This window comes from Netta rufina, assembly GCF_964035555.1.
Source record: "Netta rufina genome assembly, chromosome: 9".
NCBI lineage: Eukaryota > Metazoa > Chordata > Aves > Anseriformes > Anatidae > Netta > Netta rufina.
This window is the reverse complement of record NC_140132.1, coordinates 19,091,944-19,104,348: the sequence shown is the minus strand read 5'-3', so window position 1 is coordinate 19,104,348 and position 12,405 is coordinate 19,091,944. Positions and strand designations below refer to the sequence as shown.

The window sequence follows — 12,405 nt, the reverse complement described above, 5'->3', positions numbered from 1 at the left end:
CCCGTGGCATTAAGTTCTTATACCTCAGATCATATATTTATGATCGTTATGATAGCAACATGCTTAGTGTCCACTGTCTCATGAAAAGCTTAGCTTGCTCAGGACTTCATTGCCTTCTTCTCAGTGTAGACGCTGACTTTAAGAAATTAAATACTAATACTCAGAACAAGAGATGAAATGTGCGTATTTTGATGTTTGAAAGACACAGGTAGTAAGTGATGTAACCTCAAGTTACATTACCTGAAACCCTGCTCTAGTTCAGTCCAGCACCAGAATGCAGACCTCTATTTACACAACGCTCACACTAAACTCAAAGCTGGTCCTCATGTTGAGTCAAAACAGATCTAGTCTAGCAGCAGACTTGTCTGAGGTTAAAGAACCAAAATTGTACCAAGAGTAGAGTAAAAATAGTGTTTTCCTTTCCCGGTTTCTATTGAAAGTATTCAGGAGACAAAAATGATTTCATGTGTGTTCATGTGGGTAACTACAGTGATAGGGAGAATAAAATGCTTCACGCTTGGAGATCAGAACTTCCAGGCTTGGATATCTAAAGCTCATAATATGACAGCTCATGATATGACAGGCCTGTCCACACCGTTACTTCACCATGAACTCACATGACTACATTGGTACCTCTCTGGTACTAAGTGCACTTCACTTCATGGCTTGGAACAAAGTCAAGCACAAGCCAGGTTATTTTTGATCAGTTGCATTCAGACTAGCATTCAAAAGCAGCAGAACCCGAGTGATAATGAAAGTTACCAAACCAAGCCAACCCCATGAAAAGTTGCTCTGTGAATGGATGAGCTTCAGACCACTGCATAAAGTCCATTAAACAGCCATGTTCTCATCTGAGTTCATTAAAATTTCAGTGAAGTGATTTTGCATTTTCTTTGCACTGTGCCAGGATGAACACTGTGCTTACAGCATTGTCTAGTGCTTCTCTTTGCTTTTAAAATGACATCAAACTTTTAGTTCTATTCTCCTTGCTTTCCTGTGCTGCTACTGAACAAAAATATGAAAATCAGCCAAGCAATGGCTGACAGACGCTCATCCAGTATGAAAAAAAACAAGGTTGACATGTTGTAATTCAGTGTAAAATTACTTTTCACATAGTACTCTGTTGCCTGGATTTATATATTTCTTTTGCTGAGCATGCATATTATCTTGTGGATTCTGAACAAATGAAACCTGAGTCATATTTACTCATCATTACTTCATCATAAATACAGACTGCAGTCAAAAATGATTCCCTTCTAGCATTGTTTCTTGATGTCTTCCTTATATAATTTAATTAGTTTAGTGACTTTTCTTTTTTTGACTGCAGTGACAAAGCAGAATGTAACAGTAAATACCCACTGCATTCTGTGAATTATTAACATGTTTCATCCTACCAAACATGGAGGGTTTTAAATGCTATATCTGTGGGACATTTTAATTTCACTGTGTCTAGACACAGAAAGATAAATGTGAGTGCTATCAGTTGCAAAACACACAAAATAAACTAGCTCCAAAAACTCTCCCTTTTAAGGTAAGTGTGAATGCTTATTTACGACAACAGGAACACTTATTTCTCCTTTCTCTGTTTTCCGTACCAGACAGAGCTTTTGAAACTGCACTACACAAAAATGTTTTTACATACACTCACTTAGCAACACCTTTTGTGGATCCTATTTTCAGAAGCGGTGTCTGCTTACAGTACTTGCAGATGTATCTGGGCATGGCACATGCAGTCCAGCTAACCTCCAGACAAATATTCATTCATTTGCAAAGGTCAGGAATGCATTTGTAAAAGGCTGCTAAAAATTGGTAGATTCCTCTTCAGCTCAATAATTCAAATAGTGCAAAAATCACAGAGAAGGACAAAAGCAAACAAAACACAAGTTTTTTTTTCTGTTTTCTTTCAATTTTTATAGCAAACACTGGCCTTATACAGCCACAGCCCAGTAGGATAATCTGTGTTGAGACAATGTGCACAAGTTTTGTGCTGTGAAATATTAGATCCTCTGATGTAATTGCATGGGTCTAGTGGAGCTGAATTTACATGTCTCTCAGATTTACTCATGATACCCAAAAACATTACGTGGAACAAAGAAATCATAAACCCCTCACACTTGGAAGCATACCATTTTTCAGAAGAACTTCTCCAAGACTTTTTCTGAGTTGTAATGTAGTTTTGTCATTTGGTAAAATGTAAAAAGCCAATATAATCTTATCTTATAATATCCTTCAAATACTCATTTGTGTTGCTTGTCTCCACTGAGGTAGTTTACAGAGGATCTAAGTGCTGCCAGCTGCCTAAGCTTCTGCTGAGGCTGGAAGTCTCTGGAAGTCTCTCTACGTCTCTCATAGGTATCAACCTTCTGCCAAAATTTCAGAAAGAGTAACTAAACCAGAGAGCTTTTTATCCACTTAAACTTGAAGCTAGATGATTTTTTTATCCTTTTTTTTTTTTTTTTTTTTTTTTATGGCAGAAGTTAAATGTCAGCATTTTCCCTCACTGAATGGAATGTACAACCCAGGTTCTACACTCTGGGTTTGTAAATAAAGGTACAAGTCTGAATTAATTTGACCTTCATTTTTGCCTAACTATTTTTTCACAAAATCTGCTAAAAAGGCATGCTTTAGGGAGGTTTATTTTATTGGCGGTAAGGAATATGTGCAGAAAAACACGGCAATACCCCTTGTTTTCCTAACAGCAAAGACACTATAGTTAATTGGCACAGAAATAAGTGATTAGTTGAGTCTACAAAAAACAATCACAAAATTTAACTATCAGCCAACTTGTAGTTTAATAGGGCTATCAATTTGCATATCTCTTTGCAAGTAAATATAATCTTAGTTTAAAGATCACTGTTCTGAGATGTTATGTTGTTGATTTCGTAGTTGTCTCAATCTTGCCAGGGTCACTGAGCATCGCTCCAATTTTTCTGCTTTTGGGTAAGATGAACATGTAACATTCTCATGTCAGAAGGTCCCAGAATGACAATTCTATTCTGACCTTTCGTTTCACAGATGACAGGATTTCCATGAATTCATTTTTGTATGAACTAGAGCATAGCTAATCTAGATTTTAAAATTGCTAGTGACAAGAATCTAAAGAAACCTTTATTTCTTAGCCCTCCTACCTGGGTACTTGCAGCTTGTGGCCAAAAAAAAAAAAAAAAAATTCTTTCAAAGTAATTAAAACTCTACTACAATACTGTTTCAGTGTGAGTTGTGCTTTTAATCCTTGGGTATTTTGTTGTTGTTGTCAGTGGTGGTGTTTTCTGTGTTGTTTTTTTTTTTTGTGTGTGTGTTTTTTTTTTTTTTTCTTGAACTCTCCAGTTCAGTTTGTCATCATATTTCCTGAACTTCAGACAATGGCCTTTGGGAGAAATTGGAAAGAGGGTTGTTTGTCTGTTGGGATCAATACTTCCAAAATCTTCTATTGTGAAACTACAGTTTACATTGCTCATGATACATCACCATCACAAATGCTTTTTCCATCCTAAAACTAGGCTGCTTTCTTAAATTTTATCATTTTACTTTGAAAGACTGTTCCAGAACCTTTCTCAATCTCCCATGTTTACCTCTAATTTCCAAATTTATTAATGGTCAATCTATACTTGCTTGGGAATCTTTTTTGTAGTCTTGTATTGCCTTAGTCTCTCTTTGGTGGTTACCCTCCCTGTGTGCTTTGATGTATTTGAAGACAACAATCATCCCTCAGCCTCTAATCCTTCACCCTTTCTTTTGCTCACTTAAACAAACCAACCCTTTTTCTCCTTTTTCCAGCCATACCCACCAAGGCAGGGAATCCTGCTACTCGTTTGCTGTCCTTTCGGCATGATGAAGCTTGCTCTTACATTGCAGAATAGTTTCAGCAGAGGTTGGTTCAAACAGAGTTCTTCATAACGTCATGGACAAGATGTTTCAATGGGAGGTGACAAAAAAAAATATTTTTCTGCTCCCTGATGAGAATTCTTCTATAAAAGATAGGTGGCAGTTTCATTGTGAATGTTGAAAAAGGAAAACAAACAAAAAAATCACCTTCTGTAGTCTTCTGAAAAAAAAAAAATAGTTGTAAATAGCTAATGGTCCTCCCTTACAATATCTCAGTAAATAAAGTAATTTAATTTAGTAGTTACATCTTATTAAGTGAAAACTGAACTCAAAGCAGCTTCGTCCTCTACAACATGGCTGATGTGCTCCAAACTATTATGGCCCACAACCTCATATCTCTTCTACCCCAATTTTCACTTAAGTGTAGCAATCTGCTTCAGTATTAACCTGTAAATAACCCTGTCACTTTAACTGCTGCCATGCGCATGCTTTCAGAAAAACAAATTTTATCAGGCAAATTCAGATGCAGATTGCATTTGGCTCAAGCCAGTTCTTGTTATCATTACTGACCAGAACTGTACCCCGCTTTGCAAATATGGACACCCAAGCACCTCAGGAAGTTCTTGGGTATTTTTTGTTTGTTTTGTTGTGTTTTGCTTAAAACAAAACAAAACAAAACTTTTGTAACAGCTGTAAAAGACTGTCCCTTGGAAACTGAGTAAACCAATCTCAGGCTATCTGATCTTGGGGCAATTAAAACTTTTGCCATAGAATTTTTGCAGGACAACTCTTTGCTTCATATTATCAGCTCTCATAGCTTATCCTGGAAAGTCCTGAGTGCCCTCTACCCATAGGAAAGACGGCGCTTAGCATTTTGCACAAAGGGCTCTCTTACCTATGCATGGTCTAGGCACCATTAACAAAATAAATTGTGGGCAACTTTTAAAGATGTTACAAATATTTATAATAAAAAGTACTCCTCAACATTCCTTGGAAGAAATACGATGTAATAATGAGAATAATCAGGCATATGGAATGGGAGAAGAGTAGATAATATAGTTGTGGGTTTTTTTCTTAGCATAACCTCATATCCAAGATAATAGTTTTTGTTTTCATAGCAGTACCTCATACACAAACAAAGATATGAGTTAGAGTGGAAGAAGCATGGTGTTGTCAGGAACTAGCAGAACCTTTTTGTTTGTTGGTTATTTCCGCACTCATTTGTGTATCATTTCCCTTCATGCTTCATTACAGCAACCCAAAGCCCTACGTAGGTTGAGCCTACAACTTGAACTGCACCTACCACCTCCAGCCCAACCCTCTCAGCTCATCCCCATGCCCCCAAGGGACTCCCAGTGCCACAACCACAGGGTACGAGTGGCCTGAGGGATGCTACAGCAGTCTGGCACCTGGTGGGTCAGCCAGGACCTTGCCGCAAGCCGAGCAGATGCTGCCAAACTTTTGATCTCTCCCCCTCAGTGGGGCACGTTGGATTCTCTTTAACCAGCAGCTGACTGGCCCAGTATTTCTAGACATGTGTTACCTGAAATCCTCACCCCTGACAGACAGGGTAGAAGCTGGCAAACAGCTACAGGGGGAGATTAATGCAGCGCACCTAAAAATTAATGCTTTTCACAGGCAAAATGCTATCTATTGTGTGCTTATCTGAGGCTGACTTCCAACAGGAATGACCAGCAGAAAGGCCCTTTTAGAGCTGTTATCGATATTCACAACTGCTGTAGGAACCACAGGCGCTTGGCATGGCTGCGGGCCCGTCCCCGAGCCCGGCATGACTAAGCTGCCGTGCGGCACCGAGCTCGCTGCCAAACTCGGGCCTGACTGCGGCGTGCGGGTCCCGGGGCAGCACCGGCAGGCAGCCCGCTGGCTTTTATTTATTTTATTTTTATTTTTATTTATCTTTCCTGCAGCAGAGCGCGGGGGACGCCGGAGCCCACCCCCCTTATAGCCTCCCGGTGCACTGCGGGGGCGGCAAGCCTTAAAATATGTGTATACAATAATAATAACAACGCGGCTGGCAACAACAAAACGCCGCATTTCCCTGCGGCCCCGCAGCGCGGCCGCCATTTCCCCGCGGCGGCAGCAGGGCGGGGCGCGGCGCCACCTGCGCCTCAGGGCGGGCCCGGCCGCGGCCCCCTCAGCCCGGCCGCCTCAGGGGGCGGCCCCGCAGCGGCCGCTTCTCGGCCGCTCCCACTCCCTCGGGGGAGGGGAGGGGGGGAAAGGCGGGAGCCGCCCGCCCTTCCCGCAGGGAGCTCCCCGCTCGGCGGCCGCGGGTCCCCCCCCGAGGCTCGGCGTGGGGCAGGCCGGCGGCGGTGCGCGGGGGCGGGGCGGGCGGGCAGCGCCCCCCCCGGCGGTGACAGTTTCTAGAAGCACGTCCCGGCGGCCTTTGCGCTCGCAACATGGAGGAGCTGACGGTGGAAGTGCGCGGCTCCAACGGGGCCTTCTACAAGGTACCGGCAGCCGGCGGGCGGCGGCTTCCCGGGGCTGCCCCTGCTCTGTGGGGACCCGGGGGCGGCTCGTGGGGAGAGTCCTGGCCCTAAAGGAAAGGGAAGGGGGTGGGGGGGGGAAAAGGGGAGCGGGGGAAGGTGTCGGGGTGTGGCGGGGGCGGGGGGGCCGCGGAGGGCCCCTGAGGGAGAGGGGCCGGGGGTGAGGGGATGGGGGGGGGTGAGGGGGGGTGCTCGGGGCCCGGGGGGGGAACGGGGGGCGTGTGGGGGTGGTGTTGGGAAGGAGTGAGGGCCTCGGGGTGGGATGGGGGGAGCTGAGCCAGCAATCATAATCTGGAAATAATTCTTTAACGATCTCGAGTTTATTTATGTCGTCAGAACGCTTCCTTCGCCATCACCCTCCCCGGAATGTCAGGATGTTGCAGGATCAATGCAGAGTCCCCTCAGCTGTTGCCCGTCAGTCATTTCCCCTAAGCCCGGCTTCAGATGTTTAAGAATCCCAGCGCTTTTTATGGCAAGAGCCCTCTGTCTTCCTTTCCAGGAGGGCTGCTTCCAGCCAGCATTGTGAGCACTTGGGTAGCCGTGCCCTGGGAGTGCTTAATCTCAGGTCTCTCTTTAGCTATTAAGCCTAACCGCATACGCGGTGTGGAATTGCACATGCATTATCCCAGTTGAGGCTGGGGGGGAGTGTCCTCTTTTTTTTTTTTTTTTTTTTTTCCCCTCTGAATTTCCTGTTTGCAGCTGTGGATTTGGCTTGGAAGTCATTTGGTGACTGTACAGTATGTAAAGGCAGTTGGTCAAAGGACTGTAACCAGCTGACTTCAGGAGTTAGGCTTTTTTTTCCAACTGGTTATCTATTAAAAGAGTGGAACAGGAGATAATCATATAAGGAAATAATTTAATGGTGTAAACTATGCCCTTGATATGTATTCCTCTTAAATTATTACCAAAATCAGTAGATAAAAAAATCTGCGAATTAGTTACATATTTAGGTGGTTTATAAATAACCACAAAGAAATGCACATCAAAAGTATTTGTATTTAGAACAGGATACTTCTGAAACAGAATTGATTTTATTTTCCTGTCCATTAGAAAGCCAAGAATTTGGAGATGCCTTTCTTAGCTTTTCATTGTCCACATTATGATCTTGGACAAATCAAAAAGAAACAACTAGCTCATACTTCTGATTAAGGGGGGTGTGAGACTAATAGGAGCATTAGGAGGTATACCAAATTTTTGGACTGAGGGGAGTCGCCTGCCATGGCACTTACTACAATAAGCCTGATTTAAAATCTGCAATAATGACGTCTCCTTCTAAGCCAGTGAGAATTGTCAGGCTTGCATTAGTACCATTGTGTGTTTGGCCCTGTGGACGGTGCTTAATGAGGAGAAGTTTTACTTAAAAATGTCATTTAATGGATTTCAGGTTAGTGAAATGGTGATTAGGTCCAGCGATGGAGCTATTCACTTCATCATGGTGAATGGTCAGGTTAGAGTGCTTGGACCCATGGTAATGGAAGCCCTAACTCAAAATAATCATTGTTAATGTGCAAAAATCCACCCCAAAATGCAATAAAGCAAATAGAAACATGATTTTAAAGGATTATTTTTGTGGTGAAATCTGTGTGCTTGGCTCCATTTTGTGAGTCTTACTGTTGAAGTAGGCAGATGATGGACCCGTTTGGAGCTAAGGAACAAAACTTCCTTCCCAAAGTTTGGGAAGCGAAGGAGAACTATCAGGCTCATGGAGAAAGTATCCTGCTTTGGACACCGATAGCATTGATGTTAGCATTTGTAAGGTTAAAAGGGGATGAAGTTTGAGGTTTGCAGTCAGAACAATCTGAATTTAGATTCATTATCACAGCATACCTCCTGGTAAATGAGATGAGAAGGATCCTGCTATGCCAACAGAGATTAAAAAAAAAAAAAAAAAAAAAAAAAACACGGAGTAATTATGTAAACAATTACATGACAGATTTTTTTTAATGAGTTGTTAATACGATCTGCAATTCAGCTGTAGTGGCAGCGGTGATTAAATCTGTTTTAGTAGCTATTAGAGATATGACGATGATAGATGAAACTCTACAAAATAATCAGAAAAACAATGCTCCTTATTAACAATAGGTGAAAAATCAATGTCGTTCTTGATGCGTAAGTCAATGGAGACTGACACAGATACCCCAAGATATTTTGTACAAAAAATATATGATAAAAATTTCACCTTCTGTTTATAAATCTCCAATCTAATTTTATGCTTTTTTAAACTGCTTTAAATGACTAATATGGTCTGCAGAACAGGACAGTATTTATGTTGTATTTTATCCTGAATTCTCAACTAGTAGGCAACAGAGTATGTTTAGCCATTTCCTGCAGCTCAGAAGATTCTGTATCCATCTTAATATTGAGCATCCATTGTCTTTGAGCCCCATCGGTGCCCTCTTTTCTCTAAAGTGGTTATTGTCTTGTGGAAAAGGTGAGGTTGGTGTTGTGGAACAGGAAGAGAGTGGACAGAGTTGACAAGCTGTACAAGTCAGCAGTAGCATCTCTTAGGGTTCTGTTGATTGTAAGATCAGAACAGCTGAGGATTTCTTGGTGTTAGGTTGCAGGTTAGGGTGGGGTTTTGTTTGTTTTTGATGGGAAATGTCCAAACAAACCTGGATTTCATGGGCTCGAAGTGGATTGGAGTGAAACTTGAATATTCCCAGCCCTGTCTTGGCCAGACTGCAGTGTTCTCTGCGTGACACTCGCTGTGTGGAGCTGGGAACTCTTTTTGTGATGTCATGCTGCTACATAGATCACTGAGAAATTCACCAAGTTGAGGTTGAGAAATTCGCCTTGTTGAGGTTGGCGGGGACCTCTGAAGGTCAACTGTCCAACACCTCCAGTCCAGCAGGGCCATGTATAGCTCCTTTCCCAGGCCCCTGTCCACGTGGTTTTTGAGTATCTTCCAGGAGTGAGGATTCACAGCCTCTCTGGGCAGCTGAGTCACCCACACAGTTAAATGTTTTCTGGTGCTCAGATGGAAGCTCTTGGGTTCCCATGTGTGCCCATTGCCTTTTGTCCTGCCGGCTGTGAAGGGTGCCTTGGAGAGACTGAGATGATCGCTTCTGTTCTGCCCAGGATCTCCCGTAGCCATTTGCATACATGCAAATTTGGGCCTTGCAGTAAAATGACACCGAAGTACATAAACTGAACACTAGATAGCTTACGTTGTGGAATCCTTCAGTGACATCTGAATAACTAAAGATCTGTTGCGTTCATCGTTGTAGGGACTTCCACGTGCTGAAGAGCCATCTCCAGTGTTGGATGCCCTTGCAGTCTTTCTGTTCTAGATAGTAGCCATCCAAATTATGTGCAAGGATATAATGCGATAAAAATGAAAGTAGAGTTAAACCCTTCACCTTCAATTTACAGGTTCTAAAGCTCATCCTTGGTGCCTCTTTCAGGAGGTGCAGTTGTTCTAGCAGCAGCCGTAACCGTAGATCTGTTAGAAGCTGGCCTTAAGGTAGAGAATAGCCAAAATTCTGCTAAAGAAAATGGTGGTGAAAGAGAAGTGCACAGTATTTCTTCACATATAGAATGTCGAAGCACGGTGAGCAATTCTGTGGAATAAAATGCTTATGTATAAAAATATAATGGCTTTTTTTAAGTTTTAATTAGTGGCTTTGAGAAGTTCTCTGTGAGGTTTTCTGAATGTCATCTTAGCATGACAGTAAAATAGATAACTGTCATTAAGAGGATAGCTTACACACGTATTATTACACCAGGAAACACTACAGTAAATGGAATGCGATTTTTTTTCTGTGAAGATTTTGACTGTCTTTTGATGGACAGTGTTTATTAAATCTTTCCATATTGAGTAGGAAACATCCGACATTTTAAGGTTGTTACTGCTCTCTTGAAACTTGTATAGTTGTATGAAGTATGTCTAGTCATTGCCATTGAAAAGCCATTTTCTTGACCCTTTTAGCCTGATAAAAAGCAGATGCCACAGGCAGTGGTTATTGATTTCTGATGTACATAATCAGTACAGGGTGTCTTTCGGAAGTTTTGCCCTTTGGGAATATGCATATGAAGAATGCAGCATAATAATGTGAGTGCCTTAGGCTTTATTCATAAGCCTAAACCAGGAGATTCAGTGCTGAAGTTCTTGCGTGACTCTCATAAGGACCCGTGAGTTTACGTGTGATAATCATGATTATGAATGGAAATAAGTAGTAATGTGAAAAAATAAAATGGCATTTCAGGGTTGTTTCCTACCTGCTCTTTGCTTGTAATGCTTGGTCTGTTTTCTTTTATCAGTTCCTTGTAGCAGGTGCAGCTAATCATTTCCAATGAAAATAACACTTTGAAGTTCAAATCATTGGAAAAAAAAAAAGGGTATTTATGAGCTTCCTGTGTTAGCTTTGATTTTTTTTCTTTGAGGGTCAGTATGGAATAGCAATAATTAAGTAGGACATTTTGCATTTGTTACATGAAACAGTTGTGTGTAAATCTTAATTTAAAATACTAACAGTTCCTGGTTCTGGCAGGAGTGAAAGGATTGGTAATGGGATACAGGCTTCTTGACCTTTATGTCACTGATTCAGAAGCAGTCCATGGTACCAGATGCCAGTGTTTGCAGTTTGAAATTTGCTCAGCAGCGAGTACGGTGATCTTAGTATAGTTTTTAGCGTGCGGGTGTATGTGACTCAAAATCTAACACAGTGGCTGGCCATCTCTGGAAGGAATGCCTGCAGCTAAACTAACAGCCTTATTTTTAGACTGGGCTGTCCTATTTGGGGGTCAGCTAATCTTAAGAAAGCAGGATGAAGTGGGAACTTAGATTGCATCTGTTTGTTGACACGTTTTGTGACTGCCTGGAACTGAATCTAAAAACCAAATAAATGCAGATGTGGGTGTGTGTACGCACACGCACATAGTTCACCGTAAGGGCACTTCGGTAAGCCCCGATCCGTTTATGTTATCAGCAGGTCCTAATCCTAAATCCGTGAGCAAAGCCCAGGTAAAAGGGAAAGACTCTGTGTGTGTGTGTGTGCGTAGTTTGTTGCGAGGTGAAGTCTCAGTTGTGGTGATTTTGGTGGCAAATGATCCTTTCATAGTTTCCTGCCCTTTTGTTCATACTTTGTACAGCATGGCCCTGTGTTAGGCTTGCAGGCTCTCTGATCCCACACCTGGGTGAGAGTGCTAGCCGTATATATTACCCCTCAGCTTACAGGTGCTGGTGTCAGGAGCCTGGCTTCTGCCAAGTGAGTGGCGGAGACAGGTCGGTGTCAGAGTGCCTGGGGGCCCCTGTGCCATTAATAGCCCATCGTACAGTAGAATCTCCTGGCTGCCTCGTAAGCAGCTAGCAGGGCGTTCATGGGCTTCAGAGATCCAGCCTGCCGCATAAACTGAGGGACTGACACTAAAATCTGGACAGTTTGGCTCTGAGGTGGGGCAAGGTGAGGTCACATTAATTTGTCTTCCATTGCTGCACTCTGCAATTCGGTATGTGGTGTAAAATGCATTTAGAAATGCTGCGTGTAGGCTGGCTCGCTGGTGCCGCAGATTACTACAGATTCCTTGCTGTGTGTTCTTGAAGCCAGTGGAGTTGCTGATGGTGATGTGTTTGGTGGTCTCCTAGCTTGCTGAGCCTCATCACCTGTTTGGAATGAGGACATGCTAAATGCTGGGTAAGGAAGAACTCTGCAAGCTTAGATATTGGTGTTACCTGTCTTCAGCCATCACTGCTAAATTAAACTTCAGTGGTGGAGTGACTTGTTGATTTAAGCAAAAGTTAAGATGTGTCTTTAGTTGGTAGAAAACATTTCTGATACATCATCTGATGTGAGTAATGCAAATTTAGAGTACAAATTATTTATATTGGTTGCCTCACTGATGAAGAACTTTGAAATTCCTAGTTGAAAACCATGATATTTACTGTTCTATGGGTTTTTTATGTTCATCAGGCCCTTGCTGAAAAAAATAGTAAATATGTAGAATTTAATGTAACTTCTATGTGAGAAATAAGTTTACTTTAAATTGTAAAATACCGTAATTTCTGCAGTTCTGGGCAAAACTGAAAATGTTTATAAAAATAATTTAAAATCATCTCCAGGGTATTGGAATGTGCTTT

General features: G+C 42.2%; 1 protein-coding gene across 2 annotated transcripts in view; it reads left to right on the top strand.

Annotated features, from left to right (window-relative positions):
- The first annotated feature begins 6,188 nt into the window (after positions 1 to 6,188).
- FXR1 (FMR1 autosomal homolog 1) overlaps positions 6,189 to 12,405 on the top strand; it is a 29,378-nt gene continuing 23,161 nt past the window's right edge. For both annotated transcript variants that reach the window (XM_084291819.1, XM_084291818.1), the window contains exon 1: positions 6,189 to 6,293. In XM_084291819.1, coding sequence (XP_084147945.1) covers positions 6,243 to 6,293 — 51 coding nt within the window. In that variant the 5' untranslated portion in view covers positions 6,189 to 6,242. The remainder of the gene's footprint in view (positions 6,294 to 12,405) is intronic.